The following is a 22,219-nucleotide window of genomic DNA, read 5'->3' as shown; positions in this document are numbered from 1 at the left end:
GGTGATACTTAAAATATTGTTTATATATGACTCATTACATATTTCACAGAATTTTACACTTCAGTCATTCTATCACTTTCTAGTATCATAGTGATACAGTAATGACACATTTAATGGAAATAAGTTATATTACCCTAGCCAGAATAGTATTTACAAAAGTCCTTTGTCACATCCTATTTGCCCTAAGGTAGTCCAAATTTCCTTCTGACTCTGACGTGCCTCCAACGGTAAATATCAAGCCTATTAAGTTGAATTGTTATTATGACACTCATGGAACAAGATACGACATAATTCAATAATTTGGCACAATTACTACTCTACAATCAGAGTTTTTAAGGATGGCTCCAGGTAGATTACCAGGTTGTTAACTGTGCATGACACACGAGAGTTCATCATTTCCGCCTTTTCTTTGGAGTCTTGTCAATGTCTGTAACCAAAGTGTTGATCGAAAAGGCAGTGAACTGGGCAGTGAAATAAAATACAGGATAAAGTTTGCAAAATAATTACTGAATATTTACTATGTTCCAAGCATAGAAAAAGGTACTGGGAATTCAACAATTAAATAACAAACATACATGACTCCCACTCTCAGAGGTTTTACAACCAAATGGGAGAGATATTTTAAAAACTGGTCTTGTACAATGTGACAAGTGCCCTGAGAGGAGCAGTATCAGGTGCAAGAGGAACCTGTAAGAGTGGTGCCTACCCTGGACCTGCAGAAGAAGAGGCTGCCTTCTAGATGTCACTGGAGGTCATTGTCTTAAGTGGAATAGCTCAGAAACAGAAAATCAAACACCATATGTTCTCACTCATGAGTGAGAACTAAAAAACATGTACAGATAAACAAAGAGAGTAGAATAATAGACGTTGGAGACTTAGAAAGGGTGGAGGTTTAGAAGGGAATGAAGGATGAGAAATCACTTAATGGGGACAGTGTACACTATTTGGGTGATGGTTACACTAAAGTCCCAGACTTTACCACTATGAGATATATCCATGTAAAAACACTGTACTTGTACCCTCTAAATCTATTAAAAAGGAAGAAGAAAAAAAGTATGATATCTCATGTGAAAAATAGGTATACATTTATAATGGAAAGATATATCTGTTGTTAGAAAAAATAGTTGGTACCTGCTATGGTTTGAATGTGTTCCCCAAGAAGCATGTGTTGGAAACTTAAGCCCCTGATGCTATAGTTTTGGGACATGGAGTCTAATGGGAAGTGTTTAGATCATGAGCTTCAACCTCATCAATTGATCAACGTCAATTATAAAAGGGCTTGATGCTGCATGTTTAATCTCTTGCTCTCTCTCATCCACTCTTTGTTCTTCTGCCATGACATGACACAGCAAGAAGACCCTTGTCTGATGCCAGCCCTTGTATCTTTTTCTTCCCAACTTCCAGAAATGCAAGTCAGTAAAGTTCTGTTCATTACAAATTTACTCAGTCGTAGGCCTTCTGTTGTAGCAGCACAAAACAGACTAAGACAGTCCCTGATGAAGGTAAAAAGTATGCCACAACTTGTAAGTAAGACAGAGTCTGTCAAGTACAAGGATTTAGAGTGGCCAAAGTGGCTAGAATACCAAAAGACAGGGTAGGATGCAGTGAGACTTGGGATAACAAGAAAATTGAGGTGCCCAATTATAAGGTCATTTTGCTCTGTGTCCAAATGGCAGCTGGAATCTATTTAAATGTTTTAGGTATGGAGTGACAGAAACAACTTTTTGGCTAGGAACTGGGATAAAGAAAACTCCTAAACTAATAATATTTATTCAAATTAGCTGATTAAATTTTTTAGAAAATCTAGAACAAAAATGCTGTTTTACATCTGTCAATTCAATCAGCATCTCTTCAGCATGTAAGAGCACGCTTTTTCCTTTTGGGGGGAATGTTCGGTGAATTGTTTAATATACCTTATTAAGCTCAGTGATGGATTTATACTTGGAGAACATATTTGACAAACAAAAGATTTAGAAGCAAAAATAAGAAAGCAACATTTAGTTAACATTTATTACATGCTAGACTCTACTGGGTACTTTCATGTAAATTTTCTCATGCAAATTTAGACAGGGACAAGGGAGCAAACGAGGAATGCATTGGATTAAGTGACAACTAACTCTGCTGCATATGGCTTCTGATATGGTTTAAAGTCACTAACTACAGTCATAAAACAGGAAATGAGGCAGTGATGTTTCTCTAGGAAGACTTGCCCTGTAGTTTTACAGACCCACCATCTTGACACAGGAATATCTTTAATTCTTTAGTCTCCAAAAGCAGGTTTTCTCAGTCCTTCCACTATTGGGCTTCATATATGGCTCACCCTCCACACATAGATCCTGATACTTCCATCCCAGGAAGCAACAAGGAAAGGAATAATTGGAAGGGAAGATAGGAAGGGAAAATTAGAAAGGGACAGTGGGAAGGTTATATATTTTATTATTTATTTTAGTCAGGAGTTTCGTGAATTACTTTTGTAAAGTCAATCTTTTTCTTTGCTCTCTTTTTTTCTTTGTAAAAGATATCCATGGTTGTCTTCTAAGCTTGTTTGGGTTAGAGGGCTAGTTATGCGTAAAGAAACATCAAATGTTGAACCCTTGCAGGATGAAGGTAAGGAAGTGTGGCCTGTATTGTAGAAGTCAATGAAGGTTGCAGGAGAAGAAAACAGAACTGAGGCTTGACCTATGAGGGCCTGTAAGGCTGGATACTGCCTACTTCTGTATCCTCAACTGCCTGGAGGAGAATTATGCAACAATTAATGCTTCATTCAGGTAACTTGCCTCTCAGCCTCCAGGTTAGAAGAGTAAAGGACCTTTATTCCTCCCCTTCCGCTTACTACTTGGGTGAGAACACTTCCCATCAGATGCCTGGAAGTCTTCTCACATTCCCTAACCCAATCCATGGGAACTCCGGTCCTTTCTCTTTCAGAAACCCATGCTTCTGTTGGCAACCCATCCATCTTCATCCCCCCAAACTGTCAAGAACTGTGAAGAATCTAAGATGTTTATCCTACTTGCAAACTAATAAGTTAGCCTGTGGGTTTCATGAATTCTGACAAAAGACCTGAACCTCCTGAGTCAGAGAAAAAGGACCCTTATTATTCATACATAGCCAGAAGAGTAGGTTGTACTTTTGCTTTAGTTCCCCTTGTCCATTCAAAGTCTGAATATTCATTTCATATATCATTATCTGTGTACAAACATTTCAAAGTATCCTTCTGAATTTTCCAGCTACACAATAATATTACCTTCAAAGAATGACAGTTTCTTACACATATATTCTGCTTTTATTTAGGGAGAAAATTCTCCAGATTATAATTATGAAAGAGGAAATTCAGATTCTAGTTATGGGCATAGATTTTTCCTTTCTGCTTATTGATTAGCTCATCACATTTACTGGGTGTGTTCTGTGTATATGAGTCTGGGAATCCTTATCCCAAAAAGCAAAGAAAAGGAAGAGGCTGGGGTTTTGTTCGTGTCTCAGGAAAAAAATGCATTATTTGTTTGTAAATTAAGATTTACTGATATTTACTCTGCTGCATATGGCTGATATTCTGATTTACTGATCAGAAAAGGAAAAAGGTTTGGTAGTATTTGATTTGCAAATAAGCATTTGTTGCTTATTTTTGAGGTATACTATATTAAGTGAATTTAGTGTTGAACTGCTTGCTACATTTCATAAAAAGGTCAATGATGAGAACAGACATGCAAAAGCAATTCACCACTGTCTAAACGGATAAATACAATTCTATTATACTAGATTAAATAAATATAATATAGTTTAAATTATATTGTTAATAGTAAAGAATAAGAGATGTAAAACATGACTACTATATTCGTATAATAGTAAAAAAATTTCTGTACAGTTTTACCATTTGAACACATTGATTGGGTAACACTGCTAGATATAAAGTATTAGAGAGATGGAATATATTGTATTTAAAGTGTAGACTCTGAAGTCTGATAAGGTTCAAATATAGGCTTTTTTACTGACAAACTGATTGACATTGAGCATGTTGACATCTCTTGGGAATCGAATTTGTTCATCTGTAAAATGAGAAAAATAATAATGCCAACTTTATAGGGTTCTCATAGGGATTAAATGAGTTACTGAAGACAAAGTGCTTAGAACAGTGCTTGGCACATAGTAAACGTTCAGTACATGTTAGGACATATAAGGTGAGAGATGAGAAATTGAATTTGAGCAAAGAAGCAAAGTAAAAGTCTTTGACCTGGCCTCATTTCTGCTTTTGTAGAATGTGGCCATTGTACAATCTCTATGATTATACATTGTGCAATCTCTATGATTCCATCTAAGTTTATACAGCCTATTTCTGTGGTTAGATTATTCAAACTTCCAGCCAGAGACAGGATCAATTGTTAGAAAAGCAAATGGTCACTTGCTTGTTGCCAGGGCAATGATTTGCATTGTTCCAGGAAGAAGGAAGGAACATAAATGTTTTGCTATGAACTGGACTCTGCCTAATTGATCTGGCATTGTGTAAACTACTGAAACAATATTTGCTTAATTTAGTCCAACACAAACGTGGAGAAATGCTTCTTCACCTACTGCTTCCTCCAAGATTCAAAAAAACAAAACAAAACAAAAAATTCAAGTGCTACTGAGCTCTTATAAAGGCGAGGCATTTCTTTTGTGAACTAAAGATCGTGTAAGGCATTATTGGGGATTAGAATATATTTTAGAATTCATCTAACACTAACATCTTTGTTAAAAGCCTTCTAAAGATGTGAATTGTGTGTATTTCCTTTTGTCTATTGACCAGTTATATCTTAAAGTATTATAAAGAAAAGAGGAGGTTCAAAGAAAGAAAGAAAAAAAAAGAAATGGAGCACCTTTTTTTTTTTCTGATAAAATCTTTATTATTTAAGATAACCCTGACCAAGAGTAATATGCTTTTATTTTTACTCATGGCCCAGTAGTGAAGAAATAAGATTCTAAGTAAGCAAAGTGGATCCTTTTGGTGTTGTGGAGAACTGGTGCTCTTTCTTTGTAAGGATTTCATTTACACAGCTTTCTAGCAATACAAATTTTCTATTTATAACTTTCTTTCATGTTTCAAACCCTAATATACAATTTAGAAAGTCTGAACTCAAGAAACTCTGTAACAAAACCAAATGGTTTAAAAAAAATTTTGCCCCACTTCAGGTTGGGTGCAGTGGCTCACGCCTGTAATCCCAGCACTTAGGGAGGCTGCAGCAGGTGGATCACTTGAGACCAGGAGTTCAAGACCAGCCTGGCCACCATAGTGAAACCCCATCTTTATTAAAAAACCAAAAAATTAACTGGGTGTGGAGGCACCCGCCTGTAATCACAGCTACTTGGGAGGCTGAGGCACAAGAATTGCTTGAACCTGGGAGGCAGAGGTTGCAGTTAGCTGAGATTGTATCACTGCACCCCAGCCTGTGCGTCAGAGACAGATCCTGTCTCCAATAAATAAATAAATAAATAAATAAATAAAACTTTGCCCCACTTCAGACCTAGTGACTTCTTCCAACCCTCAAATACCAACGGCTTTCTCACCACAAGATTTTTAACTATGCTGTGATCTATGACTAAAATGTTTTTATTCCTCATTTCCTAGGAAATCCCTAAGTGACATAGGCTATAAATATTTTGTCACACTGAATCTGAATGGCAGTATAATCCTTCCCCACTGAAACATTTTTTATTTCGTGTGGCATCTTTCTTTTTCCCCTTTCTCCTACATACTACATTGTATTGTTGATTCAATATTTGTCTTCCCTACTCAAATGTGAACTCAATGAGGGCAGAGAACAAAAAATTATGTGTTCTTTTCTAGTATTTTCACTGCCTGTTACTATATAACAGGGGTTCCTAACCCCTGGACCATGGACACATAATGGTCCATGGCCTGTTAGAAACTGGGTGGAACAACAGGAGGTGAGCAGCTGGTAAGCCAGGGAAACTTCATCTGTATTTACAGTTGCTTCCCACCACTTGCATTACTACCTGAGTTCCGCCTCCTGTCAGATCAGCAGTGGCATCAGATTCTCATAGGAGTGCAAATCCTATTGTGAACTGTGCATGAAAAGAATCTAGATTGCGTGCTCCATATGAAAATCTAATGCCTGATGATCTGTCACTGTCTTCCATCATCCCCAGATGAGACAGTCTAGTTGTAAGAAAACAAGCTCAGGGCTCCCACGATTCTACATTATGGTGAGTTGTAGAATTATTTCATTATCTATGACAATGTATTAATATTAGAAATAAAGTGCACAATAAATTAAATGTGCTTGAATCATCCTGAAACCACCCCTACCCAGGTCCATGGAAAAATTATCTTCCATGAAACCAATCTCTGATTCCAAAAAGGTTGGGAACTGCTACCACATAAGATATGGTAGTTAATAGATATATTTCAATAAGTGAGTTGTTATGTTAGAACTGAAGAGACAGTCATTCAATGAATAACTATAAATCAGATTTAACTTTTTGTATTACTTTATTCCTATATCCTTTCATGAAAATAGGTTTTGGGGTCTGGTGCTGTGGCTCAAGACTGTAATACCCGCACTTTGGGAGGCCGAGGCAGGCAGATCACCTGAGGTCAGAAGTTTGAGACCAGCCTGGCCAACATGAAACCCCATCTCTACTAAAAATGCAAAAATTAGCCAGGTGTGGTGGTGCATGCCTGTAATCCTAGCTACTCGGGAGGCTGAGGCATGAGAATCTCTTGAATGAAGGAGGCTGAAGTGAGCCAAGATCGCACCAGTGTATTATAGCCTGGGCAACACAGGGAAACTCTGCCAAAAAAAAAAGAAAATAGGTTTTTGAGAACTAAAAAATGGAAGCAGAGAAACCACTAAATGAGGCTCTGGAAGAGATATACATGAAAGGCTATGGTAACTTTGTACTGAGATGGTGCCTGGGGAGATTGAATAGACAATATTTGGAACATGTTACGAAAGTGAAGTCACCTGGATTTGCTATGAAGGATAAAGGAAAGGGAGGAGTAAAAAATTAATCCTTTGTTTTTGCTAATGGTACTGAATAAATAATTAATACGAATTTCTGAGATGGAGCATTAATGAGCAGATAATTAAGAGTTCCACTCTACATACTATATATATGTAATATAAATTTTTTTCAGACATCATGTAGCAAACTCGAGTAGGCAACTGGAAAAATTAGTCTGGAGTGCAGGGGAAAGATGGGACCCAAAGATGCAAATTTGTTTTGGGCCTCATTGACATATATAGTTGACCCTGGAACAATGTGGGGTCCAAAGAGCATGGACCCCTGCACAACTGAAAATCCACATGTAACTTTTGACTCCCCCAATCTTAACTACTCTTGTAGACTGGAAGCCTTGCCAAAAACATAAACAATCAAATAACACCGATTTTGTATGTTATATACTGTATTATCACACTAAAGGTAAACCAGAGTGGAGGTGGTCATCATAAAGATTTTTGTCCTTGTTTTCTTCACATTGAGCAGGCTGAGGAAGAGGAGGAAGAGGAGAGGGAGGGTCTTGCTGTCTCAGGAGGGGCAGAGATGGAAGAAAATCCAGTGTAAGTGGACTCATGAAGTTCAAACCCATGTTGTTCAGGGGTCAACTATAGTTCATATCCATATTAAATATTGGCCAAGCTGAGCCAGTTAGATTCTCATCAATTATGAAATCAATAGCTACAGTGCTATTATTTACCTTACAACTACATAGTGTTTATATTATTTTATGTTATCTTTATATTTATATTATATTATAGTGTTTATATTATATATTAATACTTTTAGAGTCAGCAGATTCTCTGCTAGTTTCTCTTAAAATGTTTGACATGTGATCATGGGTGACTTAAACAAAAGTTCATATGTAATTTCCCCTAAGCTTTACATACTTTCCCAAGGCATTTGGATTTAAAACATAAATCCTGTTATTTTAGGCCAATATTTTCTCTTAGGAAACAAATAAGTAGCTTTAGAACCCTAATGTCTATAAATCTTAGAGGATTATACACTGTGTTTTGGTCATAAGAACTTGTACTGCCTTTATTCTTTTTCTTTTTTTAAAGCATTGTAATTATACATACTTAAAGGATACAATTTGGCTGGGCGCAGTGGTTCATGCCTGTAATCCTAGCACTTTGGGAGGCCAAGGTGGGCAGACCACTTGAGCCCAGGAGTTAAAGATCAGCCTGGGCAATATTGTGAAATCCCATCTCTACTAAAAATACAAAAATTAGTTGGGTATGTGGTGTGTGCCTGTAATCCCAGCTACTTGGGAGGCTGAGGCAGAAGAATTGCTTCAAAGTGGGAGGTGAAGGTTGCAGTGAACTGAGATCATACCACCGCACTCCAGCCTGGGTGACAGAGTGAGACTTTGTCTCAAAAATAAAAACCAAAGTGGGGGTACAATTTGATGTTTCAATACACACACACCCACACAAACACACACATCTATATGTATAGTGTAATGATCATATTGGAGCAGTGTTACCAGTACTTCATTCATTAATCTTTTTTTTAGTGGTAAAGACATTAAAAAATCACTCATCTAGCTATTTTGTAATTTACTAAATCTTACTGTAAACTATTGTCACCCTACTGTGCAATATAACACCAGAACTCATTCCTTCTTCATTCTTTTCAGATTAAATGAAATTTTAAAATACTTGTAGAGTGTCAGATGTGTTCCAAGGACTGAGCCAAATGTTCCAGGCACAAAAATGTATACGACATGATAACAGCCCATATTAGCTTAAAATTTTAAGACATTGTGCTCCTTGTTACTATAGTCATATAATTTTCTTGCATTATTGCTGCAATTCACATTCTCTAATCAGAGTATAGATGTCTAAGTAAAGTGTTGGCTTAATAATTGTTGTTCTAATCAAAGTGAATTACACATTAACAAAACTTACTAAAATTTTCCTTGCATATTTAATTCTATCTCTTCCCAGCCCAAGTCAAAAAAATATGAACCTTGGAAGAATTACATTTAGAAATGACAAGTCCTAGTCTAAATATTTAAATACATAACATGAGGAATTCAGGCCAAAAGTTTATTCTGCTAGGTCTATTTTTCGATGTAGTAATAAAACTGGCCATCTCTGCTATAGTTTTGCTAACATGTTGCAGAAGTAATGTCAAGAAGAAAATAGCCCTATTTGATAATGTTTAGGATGGATAGTTCAATATACATTTTGCCAAAATGTTATATTGAGTTTACACAAATAAACACACACAAGCTGTCATAAGTTCATTTAACAATTGTTTTAGGATAGATTTTTATTCTGGAAGATCCATAATGAATTGTATTTTATATGAAGATAGGGCTACATTTTGCTTCAGTATTTTGATAGTAAAGAGTGCTTGTGCATCAATAAAGTACTTGTCTATTAAACAAATTAAAGATGTTTTGTGAACTAGCTATGCCTTGAAGACTCACAGGGCTTGGGATGTAATACTGTCATTCTCAGAGATAATAAGCTCCAGATTGTTATTTCTGCTGGAGTTGTGAATTGCAAATCCATTCTTATCAGAGTGAAATCAGAACTTCAAACCTAATCAAAATTGATTGAATTATTGAGTGTTACAAAAGTTATGAGATGAAGGGCCCTCATATTTTGACATTCATTTTATTAGATCCTTCTTATCTGGAGATTAGGTATATGAGAAGCTCAGAGAAATAATCTTAGAAGAGCCAAGCAGAATTTCTATATCTAAATCCGTGTTATTTACATAGAGTATATTGTTCTTTAAATATAAAAATCTATAAATCTGTACAAGATCAACTGATACAAGTGAAAAAAAAAAGTCTGATCCTGCTTGAAATGAATTATCAAAGCCATCTACATTTAGAGATGGAATATATTAGTCAGGTCTCTCCTCCTAACTTGAGGAGTAAAGGAATTTATTAAAAAGTTACTAGGATCTTTTTATTCCTATTTATTTATTTATTTTTGTTTATTTATTTTGCTTGCAGTGAAGCCCATAGATCATTAAGATTCTTTACCAGTTGTGTGGTCTTAATTTCACAAATCGAGGAATCTGATCCATTGATGGTCCTACTTGAACGGGGTGGGAGGGTAACATCCTCCTGTTAAATGTAAAGACTGCATTGTGGGACGTGGCGGGGCTCCATGAGATCCATTTAGTTGCCTTCATCCTCCTGTCCCCAAAGTATATCAGTAAATGTATTGTTTCTTAAGAGTTTGGCTGTGTTATCCCAGAGGCCTGGACGTGGGAATTTCCAAATGGCCAGATAATAGTCTCAGCTTCCAATTCAGTGAAACTATTCTTAAGCATGTTAATGAAAATATACTTCTTTCCTGGATCCTAAAATGTCTAAATGAAAAAAACTCCTATTCCTGAAGATTTAAAACAAGTATTTTGCAAAAGCCACTACCAATCCATACCTTGGTTCCCAGACATATCTCTAGAAGAGACAGAAACAAGCCCTTTCATGTAATTCATTCTTCAACTTCCTTGGAATCCGTCCCTTAATATGTCTTGTTCTAAATCCCTGATCATCTTGCCACACATTTGTTAAGGCTTATAAAATAGTGTACGTCTTTACCTCAGGCCATTTGTAGACTTGTCATTTACTTTGGTAATTTCCCAACATATGTGTTTCACTTCCAATAAAGAAGTTAAAAGACTCTATTCCCAGATTACCTTGAATCCAGAGGGCAGGTAAATGACAGGCTTGACCAATGAGACGCACTGTTCTGAGACTGGGAATCAGAAGCGAGTGAAATAGGGAGGCCGTGGAAGAGTTTATTTTCAGGGAAGTGTGAGTACAATGGCAACTTCTAGTTCATTGAGGATAAGATAGGCAGAACCTTTTCACATCCACTCCAATGTGTTTATTCCACACATGGAGGAGCCACAGTGGGAATTCTGATCACTGCTAGACATGTCGTATCTTTTTCACCAGTGTGTAATAGGGACTGCTGAATTTTCATGCCTTAATATTTATATGATTTTCACTGGAGTCCACTTCAGTTAGGCAGACATTCAGCCCTAACGTCTCCCTCCTATCTTTCTCAAAGATATTCTGCCTCATTATACCTACATATTTGGAAAATGAATAAATAACCAGAAGATGAATCCGGTCTCTGTTAGGCCTGCAATGAAGACAATTTGGCCCCAAATTCTGGTTATTCCTGATAGTCATAATCTTTGCCTCTCACCTCAGATGTTATTAGTGAGGTAATATTCAATAATGTATAGAATATTTAGATATTTCTCTTTCCAGGAGCTCGTGTGCTTTGGTAATGAGGCAGAATATCTTTGAGAAAGACAGGAGGGAGACCTTAGGGATGGGTGTCTGCCTAACTGAAGTGGACTCCAGTGAAAATTATATAAATATTAAGGCATGAAAATTCAGCAGTCCCTATCACACACTGGTGAAAAAGATAATCAAATAATCTTCTGTTCACCATTGACAAAGTGCGCATTGACAGCAAGCATTTAGGGATCACAAATTTCCACTGCTATAGAACGATACCAGTTTGATCACTTCTAAAAGTTCTGGGAAAATTAAGGAAAAGAAAAACAAGCTAGGAACTCTAAATTAGCCCTTATCATCCAGAGTTCTGTAACAGAATTATCTCTAAATCTCCAGTACAGCCACTGAATGGAACAAATTAACATTACATTTATTGATGCATAAATAGTACCATTCTCTCCTATGTATCCTGAATGGTACCATTTATGTATCAAATGGTCTCTCGAAACATTCTCTGTGGAGTTAAACAATTAAGTAATTTTCTCATATAACGGTTGAGAAAGGTTGCTCTAAATTTTTGGTTGAAGATATACTTTGAAAAGTGAGTACTTTCAATTTTGTATGTCAAAACTCTCATTTATCGCAGAGCAGTTCTGTAATCAAAATGCCTCATTATTGTATGTGCTTAGATAGAGGCTGATAATTTACCTGTGAGGGATTTTTTTTTTTTTTTAAATCGCTGACTGTGATAAAAGGTTGGGAAAGATGTCTTTCAAGATGTTTCCTAAAGCAAAGTTCTATAATAATTAAAGTCATTACTTACTGAACACTTACCATGTTCCAGACACTTCTAAGTGCTTTACATGTGAACCTCAGTTGAAGCTCACTATCAGTCCTAAGTGGTAATTAATATTGCTATTGTACCCATTTTACAAATGAGGAAACTGACGCATAGAGGGATTAGTTAAGTTGTTCAAGGTCAGGTAGCTAATAAGTGGCAGATTCAGGATAAGAACTCATCAGACGGGCTTCGGGGATTGTACTTCCTCTTTTTTTTTTTTTTTTTTTTTTTTTTTTTTTGAGACAGAGTCTCGCTCTGTTGCCCAGGCTGGAGTGCGGTGGCGCGATCTCGGCTTACTGCAAGCTCCACCTCCTGGGTTCAGGCCATTCTCCTCCCTCAGCCTCCGGAGTAACTGGGACTACAGGCGTCCGCCACCACGCCCGGCTAATTTTTTTGTATTTTTAGTAGAGACAGGGTTTCACCATGTCAGCCAGAATGGTCTCAATCTCCTGACCTCGTGATTTGCCGGTGTCAGCCTCCCAAAGTGCTGAGATTACAGGCGTGAGCCACCACACCTGGCTGGGACTGTACTTCTTAACCACTAAGAATATTGGTTTCTTAGGTTGTATATGTAATGTGGTTTGCCCTAATATTCAAATATTTGTATTCTAATTCTGAAATTTTCAATACCGCTGTGATTCTCATATATTACTTTACCTCTCAAGCCTATTTTCCTCAGTTGAGTTAGTTGCCAATAGTTAAATTAGTCTCTGGGTTCATTACCAGTTCTGGCTTCTTAGAATTTAATGAAAATAAGAGTCTATTATTAAAAAGTCAAAAAATAACAGATGCTGGTGAGGTTGCAGAGAAAAGGGAACACTTATACACTGTTTGCAGGAATGTAAATTAGTTCAACCATTGTGGAAAGCAGTATGACGTTTCCTCTAAGAGCTAAAAACAGAGCTACCATTCGAGCCAGCAATCTCATTACTGGGTATATTCCCAGAGGAATATAAATCCTTCTACTATAAAGACACATACACATGAACGTTCATTGCAGCACTATTTACAACAGCACAGACATGAAATTAACCTAAATTTCCATGAATGACAGATGGGGTAAATAAAATGTGGTACATATACACCCTGGAATACTATGCAGCCATAAGGAAGAATGAGCTCGTGTCTTTGTAAGAACGTGGATGGAACTGGAGGCCATTATCCTTAGCAAACTAATGCAGAAGCAGAAAACCAAATACTGCATGTTCTCACCTGTAAGTGGGAGCTAAATGGTGAGAACTCATGGACAGAAAGGGAACAACAGACACTGGAGCCTCTTTAAGGGTAGAGGTTGGGAGGAAGAAGAGGAACAGGAAAAACAACTATTGAATACCAGGCTTAGAATCTGGGTGACGAAATAATCTGTACAATAAACCCCTGTGACACGAGTTTACTTACATAACAAACCTGCACATGAACCCCTGAACCTAAAATAAAAGTTAAAAACAAAAAAACAAAGGAAAGAAATAGTCTATGCACATGGTTGAACTCAGGTTGCAAATAGAAAGGGGTTCTTTGGGGTATGAAAAGAAAACTGCATTTCAACTTTTTTTTCTCATAAGCTATTTGTATTGAAATAGATTACAGATAATGAGTGGACAAGAACTATGTTATGCATTTTTGTACCTAACTGTGGCCATGCCTTGAAACCCACTGAGTGCCCAATATGCACCTTCTCGATTGTAAATATTTAGTATTAACATGATGATACTAAATAGATGAACTAATCAGTTCATGAAAACTTGCTCTTTGGCCCAAATCACTCAATACTAATGTGAGAAAGGATGTAAAAATAACCTTGCATTCTGTGATTTCTGATTCTTCCAAGATATCACAACCACAGCTCTGTCCTGAGAGAGCAAAGAATGAGGGCTATTTATTTTGTGATGTTGCAGGTCTGCCCACATCAGTGCCCACCACAAAAACTGTTGCTATGTTATCAAGAATGTAAAGGTAAGAAACCATATCTATGTAGGTAAATGTTTAGACTCTATTCAGAAGATTATTTGTCTGTAGGGGGTTAGGTTAAGTATTATTATATTTTGTAGATATTGATAATAATTATCTAGATAATCCCTGGAGAATTAAACAAAGCAATGTTGAAGATGTCCTGCTTATATATTGTGCTAAAATTCAGTTTACACTTGGTTTGAAGTGGGAGTGCAAAATTTAGCCTGAAGACATGTATATTTCATTTGAATTGTTCAAACAGGCTTGGGGTTTGTAGGTTTTGATTATGTTTGAATATTGAGTAAACTCAGTAATATAGTATATTTTTTCCATTCAAATCCTGAGAAAATATATTGGCACTGCCAAATGCAGGCATGCTGAATGAGTAATGAAACTAATTTGGTGTTTGTATTGGTCAGGATCCATTTAGAAGACGGAAATCATACCAGCAATCTAACAGGAAAATTTATATAAGGAATTATCAGCATGGTTGAACCTGGGAATTAATATAAATGATTGAACATTTTTGGTTCATTATTTACAAAGAAACATGAATACATATGCAGGATACTAATTAGTATCTGTTAATTAAGGACATCTTAATACTTTATTAGGATAGCAAATTGAATATCATATAGACATTGCTCTATTTAACATACTTACCAGTTAATTATTATCTTTTTAAGGCTTTAGGTAAATTTATCATCTATTTGCATATATATCTTTCTATGTGAAAATGCATGCATAGAAAAATGTTAAATTCTTTACTGGAAATTTTCACATAAATAGTACACATTAGTAAAATTAGATTTGTCCTTTTTTTCTGTAAAATGAGCAAATTTTCTGTGTTCAGATAACAGATACTCATTTTTTTCTAGCAATCTCTTCTTTGCTCTTGATGTATTTTAACAAACAACTTGTCTTTGGGAATGTTAAAAGTCCCTGCTAATCTTTGCCCCTGCTGGTGGTATTGTGTTTATATCTTGTTTCTTTCTTTCTTTTTTTTTTTTTTTTTTGAGACGGAGTCTCGCTGTCACCCAGGCTGGAGTACAGTGGTCAGATCTCAGCTCACTGCAAGCTCCGCCTCCCGGGTTCACGCCATTCTCCTGCCTCCGCCTCCCGAGTAGCTGGGACTACAGGCGCCTGCCACCTCGCCCGGCTAGTTTTGTATTTTTTTTAGTAGAGACGGGGTTTCACCGTGTTAGCCAGGATGGTCTCGATCTCCTGACCTCGTGATCCGCCCGTCTCGGCCTCCCAAAGTGCTGGGATTACAGGCTTGAGCCACCGCGCCCGGCCTATATCTTGTTTCTTTTGACCATACTCAATTTTGCCTTTTTGAAATTTCGGCCCCAAATTAGAAAGAATAGAATGGTTGTGAAGCTTTTTATATATAATCAATTTTTTAGGTTTCTTGGAAAGGCCCCCAAGTAACATATTTGCTCCTTTGTTTGTAACTATGTTACAATGATTGTTTACTTTTCAAATTAAAAGAAGTATACTCATATTTAAGCATAGACTGGTATAATTGTTTACAAAATATTTTGCTTTTTAGAGCCTAGATTTATTAAACTCTTGTCAATTAGTGGCATTCTTTTTTTTTTTTTTTGAGACGGAGTCACTCCTGTCACCCAGTCTGGAGTGCAATGATGCAATCTCGGCTCACTGCAACCTCCGCCTCCTGGGTGCAAGTGATTCTCCTCCCTCAGCCTCCCCAGTAGCTGAGATTACAGGTGCCTGCCACCAAACCTGGCTAATTTTTTATTTTTATTTTTTGTATTTTTAGTAGAGATGGGGTTTCGCCATGTTGGCCAGGCTGGTCTCGAACTCCTGACCTCAGATGATCCACCTGCATCGGCCGCCTAAAGTGCTGGGATTACAGGTGTGAGCCACTGTGCCCGGTTAGGGCACTCTTCTTATACCTTATGAAATAAATCAATAAACTTGCAGTTAAAGTTCCCATACTATTTCTCTCGTCTTCACCTATCAGTATCCATCACTGTAACATGCCAACTCCAGGACTCCTTCCTCTACTAAGGAAAAAAAAAAAAAAAAAAAAACCTCTCAATGATTTAATCGGTATGAAAATATTTTCTAGGCTTTACATAGGCTTAATGTAGATTTCCTTGAACAATCCTGATTTAATTTTGTTTTATAATGGCTTGCATTTAAAAACAAAAACTTGAAATTATCAAGCAGGCTATCCAATTACAGATTCAAATTCAATCTTGGAACATGAGACTCTCCTGGAATTTATATTGGTTCATATAACTGAGTTCATTGTCCTCATCTGAGCCTCCCCGGTGAAAAAAAACAAAGATCAACATTTACACAAATAATAGGCACGTTGTAGTATGCTCGGTCATTGCTTATTTTGAGGACTACCTTTCACTGAGAATGTTATTAAATGCCTTGGGAAAGCTTTACTTTCTACTCAAAAACTTCCTTTTTCCTATCTACAATCTTGATAGATTGCAATCTTTATAGAGTAGAGATAACAAATGTAATTCAAAACCAAAAATTGGCAACACGCTCAGAGACTTTAGAACTTCCAAGTCCTAAGATATTGCCATAAGCCTTGATGACATACGTAGATTCTTTCTTAGGGCTTAATGCCAGGCCATCCCAGGAATTTAGGATACTTCCCTATGGTAAATGGATATGACTAGATATCACCAGTCTTATCATTAAACAGGCACAAAAATCATTTCTAAGATAACTACTCATGATCTGGAACATGGAAATGTAGTCTTCTTAAAGGAACCTCATAAAAAAATCCACCCTTACACTTCTATGGAAAGGACCTTACCAGGTATGGTAACAACCAGCATAGCAGTAAAATTCCAAGAAGTTGATCCTTGGATTCATGTTTCTTAAAAAGACAGACATCATTTTCGTTTGACCGCTACATATCATCTTCTTTCAATTGCTGAGAGTCTGTTGAATTAGGGGATTTTCAGTTGAGGATTCTTAACTGTCTTCTAAAATCAGAAAGCTCTAGGGAGAAGAAAACTGCCATCCAGCATGAACAAACAAAATCAGTTTTGTGATTCTTCTTCATCCTATTCCTTTCTGTTCGCTCTTCTTTAACCTTGCCTACTATTGTACTGTAGCATACCATATTGACAAGAGACCAATTTCTCAACATGCTTCCTCTCCATCTTTTTACTTTGGGCACCTGTGGTCTTCGGTTGCTCAAAGAGAAACAAAATTCTCTTGTGCATTTTCTTCAGACCATTTCTATCACTTTGAATTAACTGATTGTTGACTCTGTCATCCTCCATCCAACCCTGCTGTTATGGATTTAACAGCTGTCTCTTTAAAACATTCATTCTCAACAGGAGTGGTATTACCCTCACAGAGGCAAAAATCTGTTCTTATGAATTAAAACGTCTTATCCTTTTATGTATAGTCATGGTTCTACACATGGTACGTGAACAGGTATGCATCTGTATGGTATTAAAATTTCTTGGGTATGGCAATTAGAAACAAAATGTCCAAAAAGGCTCTTTCAAAAATAATATTTAAAAAAATTGACAAACATTACTCAAGTATTTCAGAAGGTCAGTTATCTTTCAGAGGTCTTGTCTGTACTTAAATTGCCCTTACATTATTAACTCCAACTTTTAATCTTGTAAAAACTGGATCTTAACCCTACTCAATGAAATGCTTCCATTGAGGTCATTATATCCTCATCAGCTAGACGTAGCTCATCAGATGCAGGTACTAATTTCAAGGCTATCATTACTATAGTAGTCTTCTGTTCTTTCAAAAACACTCCAGCCTGCTTTGCAGAAATTATTTCGCTCTACTTAGAAAATCTGAACAACTTAAGGTACCAATGATTGATTCACTTCTGTTCAAATGAAGGCTACTTATATTACCAATGGGGCTGTGCTCTTCTAGGATACTGTTTCTTATGTGAACATCACTTCTGCTCTGAAGACTCAACAAACCATTTAAAATCCATCAGCCAAGTTTGGTATAGTTCTTGATTCCCTTTTAAGGAATTCCCAAGCAAGTGCTTATGCTATAGCAAAATGGTTCTTTCTGCACCTCTTAAATACAGTCAAGTAAATAGCCATGACTAAGCTAAAAGAAAAAGCCATCCAGCTCTTTGAAACAGACCCAGCAATATATTGGGATGTTTTAATGGTCTGGGTTTAGTTCTGGGTCCCTGGTTTTGTGGTCTATTCCAAGGACTAAAACAATTGTGCTGGGAGTCGTCTGTGTTGCAGTTAGCTGTTTACATCCTATCCAAAATTTTAGTTGCTGTTTGCACAGCCATTGTCACATTACATGATTGAACAACTTACCTCATAACAAAAGCAGCAGGAAGGATTCACTTTAATCCAACTTCAAACAATATTTTTCTGGAAAATCTCCTGATTCACAGAATTTCAGCCATGTATTTTATTGATTGAAATTTCCCTCCTTCATCCCTTCTAGTTTTTGTGGGTGAAATCATAGAATTGTTGAATCCTAATGTTGGAAAACACCTTTAAGGCTATATAGTACCAACACCCCAATTAATATCAGAAACTTCTCCACTAATACTTTGTGAAGTCTGGTATAAAAAGAAATAATTTTAAAGGTTATGTGTCATTTGAGTAAAAAATTAGCATGAGTTCTGCTTCTCTACACCTCCCTTGCACCTATGCCCTGTGTAATGTGACTTCACACCTCCTCTCATCAGGATGAGAAGTCTATTTCTCCCACCCCTTGAATCTGAGCTGGCCTTTTCACTTGATTTGTCTAATAGGATGTGGGGGGTGATAGTGTTTAGTTGCAAGTGAAGGCCCCTCTACCTCTTTGAACTCTGCCCAGCCACCATGTGAACAGCCTGGGCTAACCTGATGGAGAATTAGAAACACATGGATCTAGCAACCAAGTGGACAGTAAACTAACTGTCCCAGATGTAACTGAGGTTATCCTAGACCAGCCAGCCCTCAGCTGGCCAGTCAGCTGCCCTTAGATGCATGAGTGAGCCCAGAACAAATCAGACGAGCAAAGACCAGATCAGTGGAAAGTTTCAGCTAACCTGTAATCTCCAGAGCAAAACTAAAGCCTTTTGTTTTAAGCCACTAAACTTTGGAGTAATTTGTCACGTAGAAATCCTAACCGACATAGGCAGCAAACTACAATTGTAATTATATGTATTTATTCTATTAGAACCCTATTTTAGCATTATATAATTCCGTTAATTATATTTGAAACGATTTCGAGTAATTTGTTTGCTCTGATTTGATTGGTTAATTTTTTTTTTCTTAGAAAGTATTCCTTTGGGTTGTTTTTGTCTGTGTTTAGCTGATAGCTGCAGTAAATCCTAATTTAGGAAAGAATATAGAGAAACCAGAAAGGTGGACATTCGAGAGATCTATGATAATAAATACTTCTGTTTTTCAACTTTAACTTCAAAGTTAAAAGGTATAACTTATTTTCTGTCAGAATAACTAAAGATTTAATTACATATTTTCTATAGCTTGTGTGTGTGAGCCGTGGGTAGAAGAAGATGTGGAAGAAAATGATGTAATAATAAAATTAAAATGGGAAGAACTATGGAATGGCAGGAAGAGTTAAGGTCCCTTTCCAAACTCCTTTAATTATGTGTTTCTGATGTCAGAGTTAAAAGAATGGAATTTAATCAATGTTCTGCCATAATTCAATTGGGTAGTGGTTTAAAACATGATAGACTATGATAGATGCACAGGGATTTAGCAATTATTTACTAAAACTTTCCTGGAGATGAGCCATGACATGGAAGGGATCAATGAAGGCCACACATACACATCAGGATTAGAATCTAATTCTCTTCAGCTGGTCTGGGGTTCTTCCCATTGAAGGGGAGCCAGAGATCACCTCCAAAGACCCTTTTAAGCTCGTAGTGGGCTCTTCTGTTGGATCTAGAAACTAAATTGGCACCAGGCAGATGAACAAAATGAAAGTATACACATTTTATTCATTTTGCATGTACATGACGAACTCACAAGAGAGTGAAATCCAAAGAAGTGGCCTAAGCAAGATGCTTGTATGCTTTTTAGACCAAGAATGATAAATGTGAAAAGAAATGACAGGATGAAGAAAAGCTGGCTGGGGCAATACACTTTCTAGAGGAGTCACTAGGAGATATATTAGTTGTGGGGGGCTGTCAAATAGGCGAAAGATAAGTGTTTATTAAGTATCTTTATTCAGGTTCATTGCAGCATCCAATTCCAGGTCTCTGTCGGTAAGAGCTATTTTCTTGCCCTTGCATGACTAGGGTAGCCCTCCCAGAAGAATCTTTGTGCCTTGCCACATGTGGGAAGTGACAGGTCAGCGCTCCCTTTCTGAATCTACAATTTCTCCACTGTTTTAAACACAAAACAATCAATATACCAATTCAGCATATTCAGGGACATCCTTCACTCCTTCTCCATAGACTATCACTGTTTCTTTAAAATGATACGTGTTTTCTCTATGTCTCTGTTTCCTCATTTTGTAGAATGAATATGATAAACATGAACTTCCATAAGATTCATACCAGTTGAACAATTCTCAGAATTTGTTCACTTTGTGCCACTGAATATACATTAGGTAGTACCAATAGTATGTGCAGTTAAAAGTACAGAGATCAGTAATGGGAAGCAAAGAAATTGAGACGGGATTCATAGCCAAGAGTCAGGAGACATTTTATTTCTCACAGGTGTTAGTTCTTTTTGGCAGATCCATTTGATTTCTGTACTACAGTGCTCAGAATACACAGATGTATGTGAGATGTAAACACAGCTGTTTTCTTTAGCATCACCTGTAATTTTTAAGCTGGAGAGGAAAAGAAAAGTCTGTCTTAGTGCTTAGGATTTTCTCATTCCTATTCTCACTTAGCCATTATTTCCTAGGACTCTCAGGAAGCAGTAGAAAGATAAACCGTTAAACAAAGAAGGTACACAGTCACAAATATAATGGTATGAACTTTTAAGATAGAGCTAATGGAAACCTCTGGAACTTTCAAGTTCATCTTCATTGGAAACAATCCCTCTAACAAGAAACTTCACAACTACATTTAAAAAAGAAAGAAACTTTGGAAACTGGGGATTCAGTCTTCTTATTGTTCTACTAACAAATCACGTTAAAAATGTTTCTTTACTGAGCCACAGGTTTCTTAAATATTTAGGCTATAGCCACCTAATATTTAGGGGAGGCATGGAGATGAAATATGAAAATGTGACAATACTTCAAAAATATGTGCTCAGTAAATATGATAGATATCTGGAGGCATGATGGATGTTCAGGGTCTATAGAATTTGAAAGTAGTGAGAAAAAGTGGCTCAGTTCATGGTTATGCAGTCAGAGGTTCCTTTCATTCTCATTCCAAACAGAGGTGAATGGGTGTCTGCAGCAATACAATATTAGTTTCAAACAAGCATGAGTCCTGTGGCTCGCTGCAGGTAGGAGGTGGCGATATAATTCAAACAATGGGACAGGCTGTATTAGGGTTGAGTTGCAAAGATGATGTGAGTTCAAGACTCTCCTATTTGTCTCAAACGGATGAGGTGGTGGCAGCGTGCAGGGCTCCATCACAGCTTTTCTTTAGTCCTTTGTTTCATTTTTTTTTTCATGTAGCCTCTTGGGGCTGCTTGTCTGATTTCTTCCTACTGCCCAACCTTCTAGTCAAACCAAGAACTTCTTTCAACTGGGCTATTGCAAAAGTTCCCTGTATTTTATCTCTTCCACCCTTTTAATTCTTTCTTAAATTATCAGGGTAATTTTTTAAATGCCAATCTGGCCAAGTCAACAATTTCTTTTCCAAAAGGCCCTCAGTGGTTTTCCAGGCCTTCCTTGATGAGACATCTTGTACACTGTCTCCTGCAGCCCCCAAAACAATCCTGTAAAAAATATTATGATTCTTTCCTTTCTTTCCTTGCCTTGCAGATAAAAACAGAGTCTAACTGGTGCTATAACATGATACCTTCCGGGTTTACCTGATCACTCCTATCTTAAAGCATCATCTTTCTCCTCAGAATAAAATGAGACGTTCAACTGAATTTACTCCATCCACTTTATACATATTTATGTTCACATTTCAATGTTTTCCAATTTTATTTTTTACTGTGAACCACAATAAAATAAACATTTTGCATTATGACCCCGTTAAGAAACACACACAAACTATATTTAATAAATGCTAATGCACCAATACCATGTATGAAAAGAGAAAATAAATTAATAGCAAATAT

General features: G+C 36.8%; 1 protein-coding gene across 1 annotated transcript in view; it reads right to left on the bottom strand.

Moving 5' to 3' along the window:
• Nucleotides 1-19,936: 19,936 nt before the first annotated feature.
• KLRB1 (killer cell lectin like receptor B1) overlaps nucleotides 19,937-22,219 on the bottom strand; it is a 12,691-nt gene continuing 10,408 nt past the window's right edge. The window contains exon 6 of the mRNA XM_017894308.1: nucleotides 19,937-20,804. Within this exon, the coding sequence (XP_017749797.1) occupies nucleotides 20,651-20,804 (154 nt within the window). The 3' untranslated portion in view covers nucleotides 19,937-20,650. The remainder of the gene's footprint in view (nucleotides 20,805-22,219) is intronic.

Source organism: Rhinopithecus bieti, unplaced genomic scaffold, assembly GCF_001698545.2.
Source record: "Rhinopithecus bieti isolate Rb0 unplaced genomic scaffold, ASM169854v2 scaffold_23748, whole genome shotgun sequence".
NCBI lineage: Eukaryota > Metazoa > Chordata > Mammalia > Primates > Cercopithecidae > Rhinopithecus > Rhinopithecus bieti.
This window is presented reverse-complemented; position numbering and strand designations above follow the sequence as displayed.